Source organism: Aspergillus niger (assembly GCF_000002855.4).
Source record: "Aspergillus niger supercontig An17".
NCBI lineage: Eukaryota > Fungi > Ascomycota > Eurotiomycetes > Eurotiales > Aspergillaceae > Aspergillus > Aspergillus niger.
The window spans coordinates 574,218-594,599 of NT_166532.1; the positions used below are offsets into that span (position 1 = coordinate 574,218).

Below are 20,382 nucleotides of genomic sequence, written 5' to 3' on the forward strand. Positions count from 1 at the left end.
GCAGCCATATCTGCACATTACAAGTCAGTTCCAGCCGATGAATGAAATTAGAAGAAGGTGATAGAGAATTTGAGCGCCATACTTTCCTGCCGTCTAAGGACTTATGTATCAGGCTTGAGGGTTCGAAGAAAGGTAAATCAATAGCAGTGAGGGATCGGTACGGACTAGATTAGAAGTGAAGCATTATATCATCACGTGATACCAAGAATTCGGCTCCAGGTAACAGCCGGTATGGTTTGAAGTCATGGACGATCAATCTATTTTCCTTCGTACATCTCAACTAGTGAGATCATGATCGTCATCCAGTAGATTCATATTTTGAATCATCAGAGCACTATGATAGCTGTGGCTCTGACACGAGTTAAGGGATCACGCCTCATACTATCTTGAAACAGTCTTCAACAGCCTTTCTGCCATCAACCTGATATTCTTAGGTATTCACTGATTTTCTTTCTGATACAAGCCATATATTTATTTGAATTTAACACCACAGTTTCTCGAGACGTGTGGCTCCTAGCCGAGTTTCCTGCTTTAATAGGACCGCAGTGGTCAAGAATACGCGCGACGTTCGCCTTTGCCTTGACGCTAACAGCTCATACCCGTATTGCAACTTGGCTCGAGCATTGTATTAGGGAAATAGAGCCTCCCATTTGACCCGATATTGCACGACTGGCACCATTCTTTCACATATATGATCGCTTTGGTGAGAAGCAGAGTGTGGGTAGAAAATGGTCATAGTGTCCCTCGAGAGAGACAGCAATGGCAACAACCGGTTCCATGGGTGCACTAGCATACGTGATTTTGAATTCTTGGGTAAGCTTGGTGAGGGTACTTTTGGGTGGGTTTCAGGAAGCCTTTACAATGTGTCCTTTAACTGAATTTCTACAGTGAGGTCTACAAAGCGAGATCGAAAAAGGACAATACTGTCGTTGCGCTCAAGAAGATACTCATGCACAATGAGAGAGACGGGGTAAGATGACCGACTGGGATCACCGCGTGGGTATATGCTAACCGATGCCCTCGAAGTTCCCCATAACCGCACTCCGTGAAATTAAACTCCTGAAGATGTTATCTCACACTAATATATTACATCTCAAAGAAATGGCAGTCGAACGGAGTAAAGGTAAGTACCAAATCCCATCGCAAAATGAAACGTACTTATAGCAGCACAGGGGAGGGACGTAAAAAGCCAAGCATGTACATGGTAACACCATATATGGAACACGATCTTTCGGGCCTCCTAGAGAACCCTGCTGTCCAGTTCACTGAAGCTCAAATCAAGTGTTATATGCTTCAACTTCTTGAAGGTCTCAGATATTTACATGAGGTATCAGTTCTCGAGAAATACTGAAGATTATTGCCCTAACGTGTTATAGAATCGTATATTACATCGAGACATGAAGGGTCGGTGAACCGTTAAGCATAACAAAGCCTCTCTAACTAACTACCGATAGCTGCCAACCTACTTATTAGCAATAGAGGCATACTTCAAATCGCTGATTTCGGATTAGCCCGACCATATGAAGAGGCCCCTCCTCAGCCTGGGCGAGGGGGTGGAGAAGCACGAAGGGATTATACTACGCTCGTTGTAACCCGATGGTATCGCCCTCCGGAATTACTTCTTCAACTCCGGCGTTATACGACAGCCATCGACATGTGGGGCGTTGGGTAAATGAAATATCTTAATTCTCGTGGTGATGTTAGTCTGACACTCGCAGATGCGTCTTCGGGGAAATGTTCAAAGGAAAACCGATCCTTGCCGGGAATAGCGACCTCAACCAGGCGCAAATGATTTTTAGTCTTGTAGGCTCGCCTACAGAAGAGACCATGCCAGGGTGGTCTTCACTACCAGGATGTGAGGGAGTGAAGAATTTTGGTAACAGACCGGGCAACTTACGTGAAGTATTCAAAGAGTATCGTCCACCCTCCTCGAAAAGACCAGGTGAATAATAAACTTCGAATATATGCCTAACCTTTTATCAGGCAAGGTCCTATAGCGATATCCTTGCTTAGTGAGCTTTTAAAGCTCGACTGGCGGAAACGAATCAATGCTATCGATGCTCTGAAACATCCTTACTTTTCAACCCCGCCACTGCCTGCACGGCCTGGAGAGTTACCGTCCTTTGAAGATTCCCATGAGCTTGATAGGAGAAGATTCCGTGGACAAAAGGCACCCATGCCACCGGCACCTGCGGGTGGTGGTTTAGGGATCGGTGGCCCGAACGGAAATCGGGCAAGTGGTTCAGGGAACAGAACAGGCATCGACGGTCGAAATAGTCGTCTTCCAAATGCAGCCCGTGGTACTTGGAACAACGGGGTTCCGGGAGTCCCTTCACAACGCTCTGTTGACAATCGTAACTGCGAGATGCACGCAGCTCAGTCAAGGACAGGTGGGGAGGATCTCAGCCAAGGAGCCTGGCATAAAGGCGGGTTGCCACCTCGTCCGCCGACGTCAAACCACCAGACATGGGCTTCTGGTAGCATAGGTAAATTGGGACGCGACAGAAGCCACCAGGCTCGAGGGCGGTCTGAAGGAAATCTAGACTCCTATATTCCAAGCTATGCTGGCGGAGGCGAACGTCATTGGGAAAGAGACCCCAATTGGGGCTACAATACGGATCGGCGTGACATCAATAATGGTGACTCGGCCTACCAACCTGTGAGAAGAGACTATTCGCGAGAAAACCTGTCAAGACGAAGGAGCCGTAGTCCCGGCTCCAGGGAAGGTGGTCGTGATGCAGCTAGGAAATTCCATCGCAGATGAGTTGGATTCGCCTGTGCTACCACGACCCTGCAATCGCTACTAATGCTGCGATATTTTGTCATTGACTGGTCGCAGAACAAGCACACCGCAGGTCATTGAAATAGAGACATGTGGGCTTAGAATTAGTAGCACACATAATAATCAACTATTTGGCATCAAATCTATCTATATAGCATGTGTTCAAATATAGGTTCAAGTGGTTATATCTCTTTCGTGCACACTGGCGAGAAAGCAAGCCAGTGCCGGAAAGAAAACAAAAAGAAAACCAGAAAAAGAAAAAGAAAAAGGAAAAGAAAAGGCGTAGCGGTGTTGAATGTTCTGCCAACAGGCTGGCAATCGTAGACTAACTTGTTTTCTCATGTCCAATGCGCACGAAGAAATCTTAAGTCAGAGTAATAGAGCCGTGAATAGCTAGCTAGCGTATCACAGGTTCGAATCAAAACTCAAGAAAAATTTGTTCTGACAGCTTCCTTGGACGAGAGCCGTTGAGGGACCTCTGCCGCATAACAAATGAACAAGGTTCGCAATTGTTTTGTGATTCCCCTTCGTTTCTAATTCCTTTCGAAGAACGGGTAGTGACCTGCCTGCCTATACCTCTTAGGCATAGATATAAGCACAAGAGAGGGGTGCTTTAATACAAGATACGCGTCATAATTCGAGCTAGGTTGAATGATCAGTCAGGAAAGTCATAATGTGATATCGAAGAAAGAGATTTCGTACATCCGAGGCTTTCAAGCCTTTCGTACAAGTCCTTGATTGTCGTGTTGTCGACACTGCTAATATCGGCCATCAAGTAGGCCACCTAATATGGTCAGCCTCGCCCTGTATGGAAGTGTCAATACATAACAACATACATCGCCTCTGCTATCGGTCATTTGCTTGTCAACATTGTGATCGCCAAGGATCTCATTAACTGGAGGCCATCAGCAAAGTACGCATTAGTCCGGCTTTGTCAAAAGAAGCCTACCTTTTCGCAAAACACCCGGAACGTTCTGATGAATGAAGATGACCTATTCCAACAATATTAGCCATTATTCAATGGTAAGGATCATGTTTGTGTACTCACTCGGGCATGGTCGGGTTCGTCCATCGTCAGGGACCGCAGAGCAACTTCCGGCAGGTTTACGGCCCCCAGTGTTGTGCCTTCATTAACATATCTCACCAAGGCTTCTGCGACCTCAACGCCAATCGCACGCTGCGCCTCCTCTGTGCTACCTCCAATATGTGGCGTGAGGATCAAGTTCTTAAGTCCCCTGAGATCCGTTGCCCAGTCATTGAGGCTTTGATTGAAATAATCACCATTTCCAGCTGGCTCATTGGGATAGACATCGAGAGCAGCACCCGCCACTTTCCCGGACCGCATTGCATGGATTAGAGCAGGAATGTCCACAACACTTCCCCGACTGGCATTTATCAAATAACTACCAGACTTCATTTGCTCAAACTGGCGTTGTCCTATCATGTTCCGTGTTTCTGGGAGCTCAGGAACATGGCACGTGATAAAGTCTGACTCAGACAAGAGGATCTCAAGGGTTGGTACTTGGCGAGCAGTACCCAATGCCATCAGGTTCACTACGTCGTAGAAAATAACTGACATGCCCATAGCCTCTGCTAGAACAGACAGTTGAGCGCCAATATGGCCATATCCGATTATACCTGACAGGAGCATTAGCCTACAGCAATTAATGGCAGAAACATGAAAATACCAAGGGTCTTTCCGCGAATTTCCCAGCACTTGTTGCTCACTTTGTTCCATGTGCCGTTATGCATCTCATTGGAACGGTCACCCAGTTGACGGGCAAGAGCAATGATTTCAGCTATAACCAATTCTGCAACACTACGGGAGTTGCTAAACGGTGAGTTGAAGACCGCAATTCCATGTTCAGCTGCAAATTGTAGATCAACCTGGTTCGTTCCAATGCAGAAACAACCAATAACAATGAGATTCCGAGCTTCCTTTAAAACACGAGCACTCAGCTTGGTCTTCGATCGAATCCCAATCACATGTACATCTCTGTTCATCGGGGCAGGCAAGTCAGACAGATACCAAAGCTGAAGCAAATACGATACTACTAACCGAATTTTCTCAATGAGCTGATCTTCCGGAAGGGAAGATTTAAGAAATTCCACCTGATAGCCCTGTTTGGTAAGGATGTCCCTACCCGTTTGGTTGACGTTTTCCAGAAGCAAGACCTTAATATCCTCCGTGGCGAACGGTTTCAAATGCTTTGCATTTGCTAGAGGTATCGTACGGCTTCCAAAAGCCGAGCCACCATGGCTGGATGGAGCAGACTGGAAAGAAGCGGTAGGAGAGGTAGAGAAATTCAAGCTTTGTGAAGGGTTGAGATTTGATCCCTCTCGGGCATTTATGTCCCTTGCAGACGTAGCCATTTGGTGAGACCTGGTATGAGAAAATAAAGAGTGAGTAGTATTCTGGTGTGCTAGAAAATAGAGGGCAAAAAATTGTGATGGTATATCAGAAAATCTAATGAGAGTGAACAGTAAGACCCAAAGTGACAAGGAGAGGGGTTCTAAATTTTAAAACCTCCGGAACCGGACTTGAAGAGAGGCGTTCCACATTCTTTGTGACTAACGCCTCATCTGGCGTTATAATCTGTTTGAGTCATCAAATGGCACAGTAGTTAGTTAACTAGTTACTTGTGGAGGGGCAAGCAACAGCGGGGCCGAAACATCCCCTCTTAATCCGTATCCACACAAATCATCTCATGATTTCTTTCTATCTACCCTGTACTACGTATACAGTGTACACTTGGACCGTGAGAGGCGCCATATTTTGTAAAATATTCTTAGAAGGATAAGCGATAGGCCAAACGATAAATTCATAGATTAGCACCTTGCATTCCATATCAATCAATTGCCATGGCTTATAACTGCAATAACAATGGTCTTTAGACCCAGGTCACTAGGATCTCGCTTCTACAGCTTTCATCTTTTTGTGCTTGGTTAATCGAGATGCTCATATAACAGCCAATGACCCGCTAATTGATCTCGTCTAAACTAAAACTTAACTGCTAGATTTTAAACCTGAAGGCCTTCCAATTTCTTCGCAGTCTCATCTGCACCACTTGTAGCCTTTGTAGTCTGCTTGGCTTTGTTTTTGTTGGAAGTACTATCTTTCGGCAGCTCTTTAGAGTATGGGATAAATTCGGGAGCGCCCGGGATATACTTTCTCAAAGGCTCCGGCACAATAATACCCTAAAACATTATCAGTATCATCACCAGCAGCATGTGGGTCAGAGTCATGACGTACATCATCAGTCTGGTAGTTCTCAAGCACACAGCAGAGTGTACGTTCGGTTGCACACAAAGTCGCATTCAGGGCATGAACGTAGGACTTCTTCACATCAGTAGCCTTCTTCGTGCCATAGCGAATCTCTAGGGCTCTGGATTGATAATCGGTACAGTTGGAGCAGGATACTAATTCCTTATACTCTCCTTGAAATGGGAACCACGCCTCGAGGTCATACTTCTTCGATGCGGCATTGTTCAATGCTCCCGAAACAATAGCGACAACCTGGTACGGTAGGCCAAGAGACCGGTAGAATTCTTCCGAAGTGGCCATCATTTCGTCAAAAGCTTGCCACGAGTCTTCCGGTTTCGTGAGGACAAATTGTTCGATCTGGGCTGAGTTAGCATGACAAGCAACATGGGTAGCCCAGGGCGTATCACCTTCTCGAACTGATGGACACGAAAGATGCCCCATGCATCCTTACCATGAGCACCTGCCTCTTTCCGGTAGCAAGTGCTATATCCAGCGTACCTGTGTGCTGGTTAGCCTAAAAGAGAAGTTGACTGGACATGCTGGGACCACCAACTTGATTGGGAGATCTTTATCTTGCAGCCACTCTCCGTCATGCAAGGCTGAAAGTGGTTGCTCTGAAGTAGCAATTAGATACTTGTCGGTGGACTTGTCTTCACTTTCCGTGACTTTGTAGAGCTCCTCGTCGAACTGTTCAAGCTGGGCGGTCTTCGCCATCATGTCCTTGAGCATGAATTGAGGGGGTTGGTTAGGCTTGTAGCCTTTACCCCAGAGGAATTCTAAGCCATAGTTGATGAGCGCGAGATTGAGGAAAAGCCCATAACCTGTCAAACAGTAGCCGCGGTGGCCAACCACTTTGACCCCACGCTCTGAATCGAACCCATCTAGACGAGTGAGAACCTCATGGTGAGAGAGACAGTTGCGCTTCTCGACCTTCACATTGTCGGGCGCCCACTTCCTTATTACGGCGTTGTCGTCCTAACAGTAGTCCTTTCGGTTAGATGAGTCTCTCGTCTCAGACCGAGTACAATACGTACTTCATTGTTGCTCACGGGAACAGAATCATGAACAATGTTGCCAATGGTCCGAATTTTGCTGTCTCTTTGCTTTTCCTTTTGGATAGCAAGTTCCTCGGCGTCCTTCTTGCTTTTCTCGAGGTTGGCTTTCTGTTCCATCAGGTCATTCGCGTCTTCCTTATTCTTTTTCAGAATTATATGTCAGTTTTTTGCCACCGCAATAAGGGATAAAATAGTTAAATTAAATCAGAGTAGAATTTGGTATATATGTAAAATAAATGCGAACCTTCTTTCTCTTGCCAATCTCCTTTTGAAGGGCATTGAGCTGGGAGTTAATCTGCATAACCTCATACCGTGCTATAGGATATCACAGATCAGCCGTTTAAAATGTGAAATACCTGTGAAAAAGCAAATAACATACCACGCCGCGCCTCTTCGTATAGGGAGAGGACCTCATCAACGACACTTTCTGGGGCGTAGCGTTTCCGTTGGCTCTCTTTAATTTTGTTCGGATCGCCACCGCGATCACTGATGAAGTCTGCCAGATCAAGCATGTTGAACGAATTATCCTTGTACAGTACAAAAATTTAGTGTCTCAACATCCAAGTAGAGGGGACAAAATAGCGGCGACAGTTGGCGGGGAGGACAGCTTGTAATAAGTTGGAAAGGAGGGGCTAGAGAACTCGGTTGGTGTATAATCAGATGGAGGGGCAGAAATTTAGGCGCTCGACCGATTGGGTATAGCATACTCATACTAATGGAAGTTAGTCGGCCATACTACACAAATTGCATTTGTCGGCTGTCTATAATCTGCCCTCTAACACCTTCCCTTGTTATAGGAATCGATACCATCACATCTCTCATGTCTTGAAAGCTAAGCTACTGTGTATTTATTAGATTATGTAACAAAGACAGTAATTGGCAAATCGAGTGCCGAAAGAATCACAGCTGCACCAGTGAAGAGCTGCAAAAAACGTCTCCCAGAAATACAACAACCTAGGCTAATCAACAGCTATGTTGCCTCTCCGAAAAAGAAAAATGATATCCAAACGAGACGTAGCCATTCTCTAGGCCAACCAGGCTAGATACCTAACCTGCTACATCATAAGCCTTATCACATTACAGCGCATTTGTTGCCTCCTGCCGGCTGTGATGGGTTTTGCGACTTTTCGATTTCCCCGATCATTAAGTCAAACGCTTTCGCAACATTATAGTCGAGACGAGCACTAGCCTCAGTAAATGCACAATGGAATTCTTCACAAAGCTGCCGGCCTTCATCTAGAGACACCTGGCGTTGCTCAGATTTGAGATCGCTTTTATTTCCGACAAGCACAAGGGGTACATGATCGGCACCCTTATTTCATGTCAGCGACTACGGTGGCTGCAAGGTACAAATGAGATACTCACAAGATGGTTCAGAATCTTGTCACGTATGACCCTCACCATGTCGAACGACTGGCGTGAAGCCACCGAGTAGACAATAATATACCCATGTATTCCGATGAAATGCTTGGAGTTCAATATACTGTACTCGTCCTACAGCAGTATTAGCCATATACCGGAAACTCTAGGATCAGGGTCAGATTTTCTCCATACCTGACCAGCTGTGTCAACGATTTCAGTGGCATAATCTTGGCCGTTGTATTTGATGATTCGACTGAAAGTGTTTTCGATCGTTGGATAGTAGCTTTCTACAAAATGATGTTCAACAAATCGAACTGTAAGAGAAGATTTACCTGGAAAAGATTTAGTGAGTATGAGTAGACCAAACAAGCAAGGCTTTTCATAGAGATAGGAGGCCATACCCACAGAGCGACTGCCAACAATAGCTATTTTGCGCTGCTTCGGTGCACTAGGCATCTTTTAGAATACGGAGCGGGAAAGTGGCTATAAGATATAAGGTAATGCTTGCAGAAGTTGATCAATGAATTAGAGATGATTGCGCACAAAGATATAGGCTTCTCGAGGTCATTAACAGGTATCTAAGCACGAACCCAACAGTTTGTTAGAGGCCTCAGTGGTCAAACTTTGTTAATCGTGTAGCACTTATGATAGGGATGGCAATCAGATCACAGATGAGCTCACCCGGGAGTGGCGAACAGGCAATCAAGGAGCGCAAACAAGTCAAACGGCAACTAGAACAGTGCTAACTACCAGGATCACTATTATGTCAAAACAATATTCATATCTACGAGGAGACCTCAACAGCAGACAATTAGGATGGAAGTCTAATAGTAGAAGTATACTAATTAATACTAAAAATATCAATTTGTCAAGGAAATGTTGTTACTTATGTTTTTCCAGCCTTCCGTTGCAAGTAACAATCATTAAAGGATAGGTGGGCAGCCCGCTCATAGCGACCATTGCAAGAATAGGTCTTTGTTGTTACAGATTGCATATGGAATAATTACGGAGTTGAATGAGAATCAAGATTGCATATAAAGTATCTCGGCGTTTAAAGACGTGCTTTTTGGCGTATCTGATTCAGGACATCCTTCAAGCGCGTTGTAGATCTACCTCCACGTTCTCCCGAACTCTCAAAAAGCTGGGAGTCTTGCTCAACCTTCTGGTGGAACTTTAAGAATTCTTCTGCCGTCGATAAGACTAGGTTAAGGCCTTCGCCACGAATCGACTCCCTGATTTGATTCAATGCTTCCTCGTTGAGACACAAAGTAACCAAGACAATCGAGAGGTACCCAATAACAACATTGTAATGCACTTCGGACACAGAGCGCGCCTTATCTAGATTAGCTCAATTTCTCCTCCTTTCCAGGGTGTTGTACTCTTACCTGGTCAACAAATGTAAGCCCCGCGGAGAAATGCTGGAGAAGTAACTGAAGTAGTGACGTAGAATCAGACGCTGGATTAAGAAAAGCAGCTCGTGAGAGCTCGCTTTGCTCCGACAAGTTTATGAGCACACCCAAAGCTAAGATAGGGGCATTGAAAGGTCCATCTTCATCCACATTGCAATCCATGGATGTGCCAGACAATCCAGTAGTGGCAAGTTCGACAAAGTCCGAGACCATCTCAGGAGTAGCAAACTCTTCGCAGAGCGAAGGCGCATTATTTGTAAGGTTGAGAATAACCCTGGCATATAACATCTGAATCTGCTTATTCCGATCAAACTGACAGTATGGCAGAAATTTACCATGATTCTCGAAAAGCAGCCGGGAAAAGTTGCGATAAGAAGACGTTGATGTTCCCGGTAACATCGAGTGAGATTCCAGAATCAAAAATGACATCCTTGTTAACTCATAACTCTCAAGACTCGCTATGGAGGCGGAATTGTCACGCTGTGTTATCAGCAACTCGACAATTTGTTCCGTCAGCGTCGCGGGCAAAGGCTTAATGTCGTCACCCTTTTCAAGGAAGGTAGAAAGGCAGAACTGGATGCACGAAAGGGTCACCAAGCAGGGAGAAAGCCTCGGCGAAGGGGACCCACTGAAAAACACGGATGAAATCTGAGGTAAGGTCTTTTTGAAAGATCTTTGCACAGTTTTGGACAGGCCGGTGATTCCCTCAGTTGCCATATTTGTGATGTCGTCGGTCATGGTGAGGAGCTTGTGAGACATTCGCAGGATTATGGTCCAAAAAGACCTCAGACTTGTGTGAGAGAAAAGGCCATTCGAGCATATTAGTCTAAATGCACATAAAGCCATGGACGTAATGAGAACGTCTTGGTCATCCGCTATGCACTTGACAAGCCGTTCATTGAAACCATATTCTGAGAAACGACGCACGAAGGCATGCTCGAGAAGTTTTGTGCATAGCTGTGCGAAGCTACTACATTTCCCTGAGAGAGAGTTATATGGATCCTCAATGTCTTCAAATATCACCTCAACTGACTCCCGAAACCGAGCGTTATCTCCAGCCTGTCTAAGCTCATGTATGCTACGCACAGGTCTGGATTCAATCTCTTCGTCGTCACTAACCAAATTCTGGTTACCATCATTGTTTGTGATGTGTCCCAGATCTGCATCACCAGGATCTGGAGAGGGTACCGAAGTGTCCCGCTGTTCAAGAGCTGTCAAGCTCAGAGTATTACCCAAGAAAGAGCGTTGGCGTGCATAAGTGATCCTAGAGCCCCGTAATCTGGATAGCATCGGAGTTTCTGCTTTGATAGCCTTTTCAGAGTTATGATCTGCTACTTCATCTGGATGTTCACTCTGATTTGCGCGAGGGTTGTCGGTTTCTTGCGAAGGCCGGGAGTTGTCTGAATGTATGTTTTCAGCTACAACTGAGTCAAAATCACTCGAGCTAGTCTCCGTGGACGGTACTGATATACCTAGCATATCAACCAGTCTCTTCCGAGCAGAGACAGTTCTCCTGTCATGCCCAGCTTCCGCCGAAGTCTGGCTGGGAGTGTTACTGTCTGAGATGGGTTGTTGTTCTTCGATGTGAAGCCGTCGTGATACAGATGTAGCTGAAGTGTAAGGGTAATCTGATCCTCTGCGTTCAATATCGGATTCATTCTGAGAACTGGAACCTCCTTCAATATCATTGAATTTGTACACAGCATCAGCCGCACAATCATATATAGGCTCGTGGATGTTTGAGGCTGCGTCATCGCTATTGTGTACGTCACTCTGGTCAAGGGCTGGCCGTGACTGCTCCGGATGCATATACCTCCTCTTTTTTCGACTGCGCTCGGATTGAATCGGGCCTCTATTCGAAGGGGTATAAGGCTGTTGGGCTAAATGACGGCCTGCAGATCCACTGCGTTTGTCAAACAATGTCGGGGGTCCAGTTGTAACTTTAGGCGTTTGCGATCGAGTGCCAGGGGATGCTTCCGCTGATGAACGGCTTGACTTCCCCAAAGCTCTTCTGGCCGTATCTTTCTGGGGCATTTAGGATAAGTTATGCCAATCAACTGCGCATGAGTCTATTATCTCCCAACCGTAGCGGGGTGCGAGGCGCTTGATAAAGGTTGGTGGCATCCAGATCTTCTTGTAGTGTTAAAAGAATGTAGAGGACTTTGTTTTAGAGGCAGGTGTGAGATCGCGTTGGAACGTACCATATCTTGGGCAGCCTAATAGTTGACTACAACATCGCACTACGTACTATCTCGTACTGGTACTACTCCGTACAAAGCTTCCGGGGTTGGCTTGACCCACCTTGTTAGTTGGTCCTCCGTAATTCATTGAGAATACCTTACTAATATCCGCTAATTCTCTCGATCACGGGACTGGCTCAACAGCTTCCAAAAGGTCAAAACTTTTGAAATATGTGCTCAATGCAAGCGTGCAATACTCCACATCAATCTCGTCTCCTGTTATAGAGTCAGAAGTTGCGGGAATGCCGTCTGCCGCAGTTCTATGTATTATCAACAAGGTTAAACAATAGGCGACGATTAATTCCTTAGCTGCTTCGACTCTGAGCATTCCTATTGCTAGTTATCAGACACAATCCAAAATTAAGTATACTGCAATGGAGTTACCCATGTCAGAGGCTAGAGAGGGCGAACTTCAGCGATTATGTCATATCGGCGGAAGGGTTATGTATTAGCCTCTTGTTATGGATGCATTTTTGCATGGTTATACGCGTTCTCCTACCGTGTTGGTAAAGGAAGCTTTATAGTCAAGGCTAAGTGGTTTAGCGTGGGAAATGGCACTTATAAAATCCTGTACACGGAGAATAGAAAGTACTATCACCTAAGAGCAAAGTGCATGACCTGGAAGGAAAAAGGCCTTGTGTCAAACTTTCGCTCTTGATAGATATGCAATCCGTTGACGAACTTTAGGCTTTGCTTGCAAATTAAACCTTTTCATTTTCCTTGACGATCAATTGCCAGTACCAGATTTTAGCTACCCAGTATACAGCTACGTCGCAGGATCAGCCGGACTGATTATGACAAATACACTCGGATGCTTATTTAGGAACTTATCAATTGGGGTTTATTTTCACAAGGCGAAGTGATCCACAAGACACATGCATGAAAGAACATTCATGAGCAATCCAGTCATTGGCTTTTCCAAAAGGTGGCCGGGGAACAGCACTGTTCCACCAGTCGGTACCCCGTAATGAGGGGAGAGGGTATTATTATTAGCAATTATTTCCAGATGTATCAACTTAGGCAGAGACCCAGGGAAATACTGGCCCTGAACTTGAAAGGCTTTTGTTGAATGCTAGCTTGGGTCTTCTCTGCAGAAGATAGTTGACGGTTCTAGATTGATTGCATGTGGTTGAACCCACTCCTACGAATAGTTTACCGCACTACTCCGTACTACCCGTGATACTGTATTACGCAGTCGACTACGGAGCACTCCGTACAGAATAGTCATTGTAATAGCCAACTACTTAAGTAGTCCCACTAACCGTCCCAATGAGGAAAATGTTCAACCCTCGCATATTAATTCCTTAGCTTTAAATGCCTGCGTTACTTCCTACACTTCAACTCAACCCCACTACCTTTGGAACGGTTTACAGTTCGCTGCAGATATCCTTCATTTCTTGTTTCTTCACCTCTTAGTCGTACTTTGCATCCGTGGAAGAAGGAGGGGGAAAGCTACCATAGCCAAGACGAACGAGATGTCAGAAGCCACTCCCTCCCCCGCACAAGGCGTTGGCCCCATCTACAGACCCGATGGCGAAAAGCCCACAGCGACAGTATCAAAGGACATATTTTACGAGAATGTCCACGTTTTACCTCAGTCCCCTCAGCTGATCGCTCTTTTGACGTAAGATGAAGGCCGAGTCAAATCATACAGGTTAACACTAGTCAGTATCATATGCTGACACCATTCGTAGCATGATCAGAGATAGAAGGACTAGCCGTGCCGATTTCATCTTCTACTCGAACAGGATCATACGCCTCCTCGTAGAGGAGGGGCTCAATCACCTGCCAGTGGTTGAACAATCGGTCACGACACCTGTAGGTCGCGTCTATCTCGGAGTGCGGTTCGAAGGGAAAATATGTGGTGTTTCCATCATGAGAGCAGGAGAGGCAATGGAGCAGGGTTTGAGAGATTGTTGTCGTTCTGTGCGAATTGGTAAAATCCTTATACAGAGGGACGAGGAAACCTGCAAGCCAAAACTGTTCTATGAAAAGCTCCCTGGCGACATCGCAAATCGATGGGTTCTTCTTCTTGATCCTATGTTTGCAACAGGCAAGTTCGTCGAACCAACGCACTAAACGAACTAACATCAACTAGGGGGCTCGGCAACACTCGCTGTTGAGGTCTTGAAAGCAAAGGGGGTCCCTGAGGACCGCATTCTGTTTCTTAACCTTATCGCAAGCCCTTCAGGTGTTGCAGATTTCGCAGAACGCTTTCCCAAACTCAGGGTAGTGACTGCTTTCATAGATCAAGGCCTAGATGACAAAAAGTGGGTATCTCACGTTATTAAAAAGGAAAAGATAAAATGATTACATGTACATTGCTGACCAAGGCCATTCTAGATACATAATACCAGGGCTTGGTGACTTCGGCGACCGCTATTACACGCTGTAGCCATACCAATGAAAATTGTGGCTTCAGAAACCACTATGGCATACATACATATGTATGAATAAAGTACACGTTTACAGCTTAACGATGTCGCAGCTGGTTTTCATTCACAGTTTTAGGGTATAGTATCTTCCACTGAGGATCGTGCCGCAAGTTCAATGTTACTTCATTTGGTACGCTGCAGGATCCTCTAAGTCCAGGGTCAGTATTCATCGGCATATGTATCGTTCCGATCCGCTTCCTCAAACCCAACATCTCGAGCGCTGGGAGAGGTAGCAAAATCATTCGAACGTCGGACACGAGGATCACTATCCTCGTACTTGGTAGCAGTATCCTTGGCAACCGCGTCACAGGCATCCACCCAATCCGAGTATACATCAACAGCAGCGGAGAGATCTATGTATATATCATGAGCAAATGCCACTCACTTAGGAGAAATCATAAACATGAACGCACAGTTTATGCCCGTCTGAAATCGCTGGCCACAGACTTTGCAGGACAAATTTCCTAGGCCAAGTTTCTTGTCTAGTTTTACGACGATGGAGTTCTCGTGATTGCAGAAAAGGCAGGCAAATGTCGTAGGCAACGGTTCTCTCTAGTTGAGTATTAGCGACGGTAACCCTGAAGAATCAGAAGGTGGTCACCTTTCTGGGTTGCTGTGGTTGCCTGCTGGACTTCTTCCGCTTACCCTAAATTCAAGGAAAGCTTAGAGAAAGGTACATTGGCGCTGTGTAGAGTGGCATACCATGCTTCAAAGTTTCTGGGTGACGCGACCGGCAATTATAGCTGACTTTTGATCTGCAGGAAATCTGAAGCCCTTGGATTGACAGCCCAATAGCCGGTGTGAGATCAGCAGAGCAATGCACGAAACTGCTGCAAACTCGACCGCGTATTTATGTTGTGAAGACACAAGTCTAGTGGAACAAGGCAGTGCGAGCAAGTGACCGGACCGATTTTATCTGAATGTGCTTCTGAATGCTTCAGTGGAAGACTAGGGATCTCCGGGGGAGTTAGACAAGTATAGCCTAATAGTCCACTACATGCACTCCCGGAGACTCCAAGAACACTATTTGGTGGCATAAAGTGATGGAAATGCAACCAGTTGGTTGACTGGCGGTAGATTAGTCATCGGATACATTAGTAACTTTTATAAGTAATTAGTTAGTTAACTAATTAGTTCCCCCCCGAATCGCTATTCCGACTATGATATCTCAGCGATTATAAAAGTTAGCAGTCTATATTTTCTTCAACGGGTCTATTAAATAGTAATATATGTACCACAACATCATTAGGAATTTCTATCGGTTATTGTCATATAATAGGGACTTTATAGGCTAATTTAACCATAGTAGTTACTGCAATATAGAACAAGCGAAACGAAACGAATAATAGAAATATCAACAACATTACTTCTTATGGTTTATATTTGTTTTATGTGATTACACAGATCTCTGCTAGTCGAGGTACCGTGATCTGAAAAAGGCTTTCGTATGGCACGACACGGTGTACTCCGTACCGTACGTTACAGAAGTATGGATAGCTACTGTGTAGCTGGGTAAATGTGTCATGTTGACGAGCAATTGACAACAATTGGAGGCTGCCAGTGAATTAGCTACCATATATACCCAAAGGCTGTATAACCATAAGGCCGTAGTGAGCATCAATATGGTGCATTCCAAGTTGTAGAAAATGTGTATATGGGCCAGAGGACAAAAAAAAAAAAAAAGGAGAGAGCCCATGGAGTTTGCGGATTGCTTGTCCAGAGTAATGATGTTATTAGACAGCGTAAGGTTAGAAGTGTACTTTACTCAACCACTTGACTCAAGCATAGACACCTGGGCATTTGCGGAAACAAACCCATGGCAGTATGGCTATATAAAGCGACGAGCAGGCACTTGCAATCTATGGCAAGATTGATACCCGCAACTCGGAGGTAGATAAAATCATGTGATGTAAAATTTTTGACCAATCATTTTGCATTTTGGGGGGCTTAGTGGAGGCGCAAATATTATGTAACTGGATAGGGCCGACGCCTCGCTTAGCCGACTTTTCTGTGGGATTTCGATTTCTACATTCATCCCGCGATCGAGCAGCAAGCAGCAAGCAGCGACAATCGATTCGACTCACCTCCACCAGAGCGTGTGGTGTGATATCCTAGTCTGTCTTCAAGCCGCGCAAGATAGACACGAGTCGCAAATATGGCCGTTGGAAAGTACGTGAATGCCCTACTCTATTATGATTTATGTTGCAGCAATTCGATTGTAGTAGTCTCTTACTGATTTTATGGCAGGAACAAGCGCTTGTCGAAGGGCAAGAAGGGTGTTAAGAAGAGAACTGTCGACCCTTTCACCCGGAAAGACGAGTACTCTGTGAAGGTAAGTGTGCAACTTGAGGGTGTGTGGATTTTGCTGACAGGAATAGGCTCCCTCGACCTTCCAGACCAGAGAGTATGGCATCGCCCCTCCCCCCCAAATTTCGTCGTCGGGACTTTCAGATATTCTTTCGCCTCGTTATAATCATTTTTTGTCGCATTCCCCATGTGCAAACCAGTCACTGACCAGTTCTTGTTGAAGTGTTGGAAAGACTCTGGTGAACCGTACCAGTGGTCTGAAGAACGCGAACGATTCCCTGAAGGGCCGTATCTTCGAAGTCTCCCTTGCCGACTTGCAGAATGACGAGGACCATGCCTTCCGTAAGGTCAAGCTCCGCGTGGACGAAATCCAGGGAAAGAACTGCCTGACCAACTTCCACGGTCTGGATTTCACGACCGACAAGCTGCGATCCCTTGTGCGCAAGTGGCAGTCGCTGATTGAAGCCAACGTCACTGTGAAGACGACCGATGACTATCTTCTCCGTCTGTTCGCCATCGCCTTCACGAAGAGACGCCCCAACCAAATCAAGAAGACTACATATGCTCGCTCGTCCCAAATCCGCGCTATTCGCAAGAAGATGACCGAGATCATGCAGCGCGAGGCCGCTAGCTGCTCTCTCGCTCAGCTTACTACCAAGTTGATCCCCGAAGTCATCGGTCGTGAGATTGAGAAGGCTACCCAGGGAATTTACCCCCTGCAGAACGTTCGTCCCCCTCGACCCTCGTATTCTATCAAATGATTGCGATCCATCTAATACTCTATTAGGTCCACATTCGCAAGGTCAAGCTTCTTAAGTCCCCCAAGTTCGACCTCGGGTGCCCTCCTTAACTTGCACGGCGAGTCTACAACCGATGATAAGGGACACAAGGTTGAGAGAGAGTTCAAGGAACAGGTTCTTGAGAGCGTGTAAGCTTTAGCTATCCGCTGGTCATGGATTCTGGTTGCTCTGCCGTCTTGGGTTCACGGTGCCACTGCTCCAAGTATGATAAGTTTATGTCAAAAGTAGTGTCATTAGCCAACAAATGACAGTATATGCAAGTTTTTCACAACGCCTTTGAGCTTTTAACTAGGCCTCGTCGTTGGGACGGTTACATATTATTCTTGCGAGAAGCAGAAGGGTAGATATCTTATATGGTTTGTTCAATACCTGGCTGATAGTTATCCCTCCTGGTCGTTGACAAATTGTAGGTAACGTGAAATCAAGATACATGTGGTTAGCGGCTTCTTCTCGCTGTAGGACTTGTGCGTTCACTATAGGATAACCTTGTACTTATCATATTATAGGCCCCACCTCTGCCTTTTCGTAGAGCGTATTACATGTATATCACACGAGCGTTGGTGCAGAGCATGTGAAAGGTCGGCCCAGGCTTGGAGAAAATGAAGCTGGGCAGTAAGGTGTTAGCACTCCGATGTCATACAGTTATCGCTATTTAATGCAGCTTATATACCTGGGGCTTTTCCCACTGCCAAGAGGCACTGTAGAATCGACCTCCCACCCGCCACATTCCTCAGCTCTGCATTTCGGGGCTCTGTATGAACCTCGAGAACCACTTTTAGATGTAAAGTCGACTGTAGGTGCGCTTGCTGGAGGTCTCCTACCTCCGCCCCCTCCCCTAGATTGTCTCGCAACAGACTGAGTTACTGGGCCACACTGGCTCAGACGCACACATATTATCGGCTTGGCCTTGGAGGCCTTCAAGCCTCGCGGTGACAAGCACGGACAACCCTAAGGGCCGTGACTTTACATTATCTCTTGATACGCTCGAGGTCTCTCTGATGTGATCGTACCCTTACTTTGTCATTTGTATCTCCTCCCTTCCGGATAGCAATTCGCCTAGCAAGCATTACCTGACCCTAGTATATTTCAACCTTGCTAATTGATATGAGAAGGAAAAAAAAAAAAAAACACATGCCTTTTGCAGTTTCTTACTATGTTGAATGGACTAAGGTATTGTACTAGTGTACTTGTTCAATGGCCACAATACTACTTCTTATCCCAATAAAAATAATATCTTGTTCTTAATTGTTTAGTTGTTCGCTGTGGTTTCAGATCAGCGGATAGAGAACCCGGCTTTGTTAATCCAATCATACTGTTTTCAGCTCACCTTTGTGTGAGCATGGGGAGGACTGATCCCGGAAAACAATAACTTGCGCAGGAATCTAATTTTTGAAATCATGCTGCAAGCAAGGCCCTGGAGGCCTCATCTTTTGATAAGTTTCTCATAACTCTCTTTGTTATTGTTTGATACTAATTTTATTGGGTTATCGCGACGGTGGCGATGATGGCGATAAAGATATCTGAATAATCTAGTTTAACTGTTTCCGTGAGAAAATCAGAATATCCCTAAAAACATGTTTTAGATCTTTAATATAATATAAATATAATATTTAGATATTTAGAAGTAAGTAAGGGCTCTCAGATGTCTAAGCTAGTTATTAATTATATTAAAAATATACAGGAATTTCTGGTGGATCTGTTAAAAAGATTTTTAGATTTAGATATTTTTAATAGTAGAAGCACGAAGTTTTTTATATAGAAATTAAGATACTTTATCAAAGTATAAAAGAGTATTTATATTTTTTAAAAATTACTATAAAAAGTTTTTCTTTTTTAATATTTATAACTAGACTAATATTACTGTATAGAAAAATATACTACTACTCAACTTAATATAATCAGGATTAATTTTAACAGATATACTCTTCTTTAAACTAATAGAGAAGACTCAGATTATTATTAAATTTAATAATCTAGAGAATATAACTTAGTTTTATAAAATATTTTTTTTAAAAATATTTTAATAAAAACTGAAAAAATATATCTTTAAATCTATTAGACTAATATCTTCTTCTTTCTAGCTGTTATAAAATTTATTATAATATAGTAGTTAAGATTAGATAATTTAAATTTAAATTTTTATTCTATTATAAAAATAGAGATTATCTAGCAGTATTTCTTATAAATATATAAATTCTGGAAAAATATAATTATCTATTATCTGATATAAAGAATTATAATTTATAAAATATAAATTAAATTAATAAATTTTATTTAGTTAAAGAGAATCAGTAAGACTTTATTAATAAATAATGTTTATTACTAAAAAAATAATATTAGAATTTTTTATATAAGCTGGCTGACTGTCTCTTCTTAAAATTTTAAGAAATAAAAGTTTTTAATAATTATTATTAAATTTATCTCTTCTGTTCCAGTGAATAAAGTGATTAAATATAATATTATATAAAATTTCCAGATTCTAACTGTGGTTTAATATAATTGAATACTATATATCTATTAATATTATAATTATTTATAATATAATTATATAAAAGTATCTATTTTAATCAGATAATCTGTATATATTATATAAAATATTATTAAATTTATAAATATCTGCGGAGGATAACAGGCAGAGTTAAAAAATTAAAATATATTAATTATAAGAATATATATTATATATAAAACTAGATATACTCAGTTTATAAAAAATATAGTAATAAGCTA

General features: G+C 44.0%; 9 protein-coding genes across 9 annotated transcripts; 4 read left to right on the forward strand and 5 right to left on the reverse strand.

The window, feature by feature from the left end:
- Positions 1-728: 728 nt before the first annotated feature.
- On the forward strand, positions 729-2,764 carry An17g02320 (uncharacterized protein; the record flags this gene model as incomplete). Its single annotated transcript, XM_059745518.1, has 8 exons — positions 729-838; positions 889-970; positions 1,027-1,123; positions 1,173-1,327; positions 1,377-1,404; positions 1,455-1,668; positions 1,719-1,913; positions 1,984-2,764. The coding sequence occupies 8 exons, from the start codon at positions 729-731 to the stop codon at positions 2,762-2,764; spliced, it is 1,662 nt and encodes a 553-aa protein (XP_059606818.1).
- Positions 2,765-3,437: 673 nt separating this feature from the next.
- Positions 3,438-5,155, reverse strand: An17g02330 (uncharacterized protein; the record flags this gene model as incomplete). Its single annotated transcript, XM_001398427.3, has 6 exons — positions 3,438-3,566; positions 3,619-3,677; positions 3,732-3,774; positions 3,831-4,420; positions 4,471-4,778; positions 4,842-5,155. The coding sequence occupies 6 exons, from the start codon at positions 5,153-5,155 to the stop codon at positions 3,438-3,440; spliced, it is 1,443 nt and encodes a 480-aa protein (XP_001398464.3).
- A 648-nt stretch (positions 5,156-5,803) lies between these two features.
- Positions 5,804-7,614, reverse strand: An17g02340 (uncharacterized protein; the record flags this gene model as incomplete). Its single annotated transcript, XM_001398428.3, has 7 exons — positions 5,804-5,980; positions 6,036-6,404; positions 6,455-6,545; positions 6,601-7,022; positions 7,082-7,243; positions 7,347-7,417; positions 7,482-7,614. The coding sequence occupies 7 exons, from the start codon at positions 7,612-7,614 to the stop codon at positions 5,804-5,806; spliced, it is 1,425 nt and encodes a 474-aa protein (XP_001398465.1).
- A 560-nt stretch (positions 7,615-8,174) lies between these two features.
- An17g02350 (uncharacterized protein) lies at positions 8,175-8,920 on the reverse strand (the record flags this gene model as incomplete). The annotated part of the gene is made up of 4 exons (XM_001398429.1): positions 8,175-8,414; positions 8,468-8,596; positions 8,657-8,796; positions 8,866-8,920. The coding sequence occupies 4 exons, from the start codon at positions 8,918-8,920 to the stop codon at positions 8,175-8,177; spliced, it is 564 nt and encodes a 187-aa protein (XP_001398466.1).
- A 595-nt stretch (positions 8,921-9,515) lies between these two features.
- On the reverse strand, positions 9,516-11,907 carry An17g02360 (uncharacterized protein; the record flags this gene model as incomplete). Its single annotated transcript, XM_001398430.1, has 2 exons — positions 9,516-9,797; positions 9,850-11,907. The coding sequence occupies 2 exons, from the start codon at positions 11,905-11,907 to the stop codon at positions 9,516-9,518; spliced, it is 2,340 nt and encodes a 779-aa protein (XP_001398467.1).
- A 1,681-nt stretch (positions 11,908-13,588) lies between these two features.
- On the forward strand, positions 13,589-14,423 carry An17g02370 (uncharacterized protein; the record flags this gene model as incomplete). Its single annotated transcript, XM_059745520.1, is given in 3 exon segments — positions 13,589-13,737; positions 13,808-14,170; positions 14,212-14,423. Coding segments are annotated over 3 exon segments (724 nt in total), but the record flags the coding sequence as incomplete, so codon positions are not given.
- Positions 14,424-14,707: 284 nt separating this feature from the next.
- An17g02380 (uncharacterized protein) lies at positions 14,708-15,253 on the reverse strand (the record flags this gene model as incomplete). The annotated part of the gene is made up of 3 exons (XM_059745521.1): positions 14,708-14,901; positions 14,962-15,100; positions 15,251-15,253. 3 exons carry the CDS (start codon positions 15,251-15,253, stop codon positions 14,708-14,710), a joined length of 336 nt encoding a protein of 111 aa, XP_059606820.1.
- A 1,450-nt stretch (positions 15,254-16,703) lies between these two features.
- On the forward strand, positions 16,704-17,787 carry An17g02390 (40S ribosomal protein eS1; the record flags this gene model as incomplete). The annotated part of the gene is given in 5 exon segments (XM_059745522.1): positions 16,704-16,717; positions 16,796-16,880; positions 16,927-16,952; positions 17,079-17,580; positions 17,643-17,787. Coding segments are annotated over 5 exon segments (772 nt in total), but the record flags the coding sequence as incomplete, so codon positions are not given.
- Positions 17,788-18,786: 999 nt separating this feature from the next.
- On the forward strand, positions 18,787-19,588 carry An17g02400 (hypothetical protein; the record flags this gene model as incomplete). The annotated part of the gene is made up of 5 exons (XM_059745523.1): positions 18,787-18,825; positions 18,909-18,988; positions 19,270-19,279; positions 19,337-19,388; positions 19,524-19,588. 5 exons carry the CDS (start codon positions 18,787-18,789, stop codon positions 19,586-19,588), a joined length of 246 nt encoding a protein of 81 aa, XP_059606822.1.
- Between the last annotated feature and the right edge of the window lie 794 nt (positions 19,589-20,382).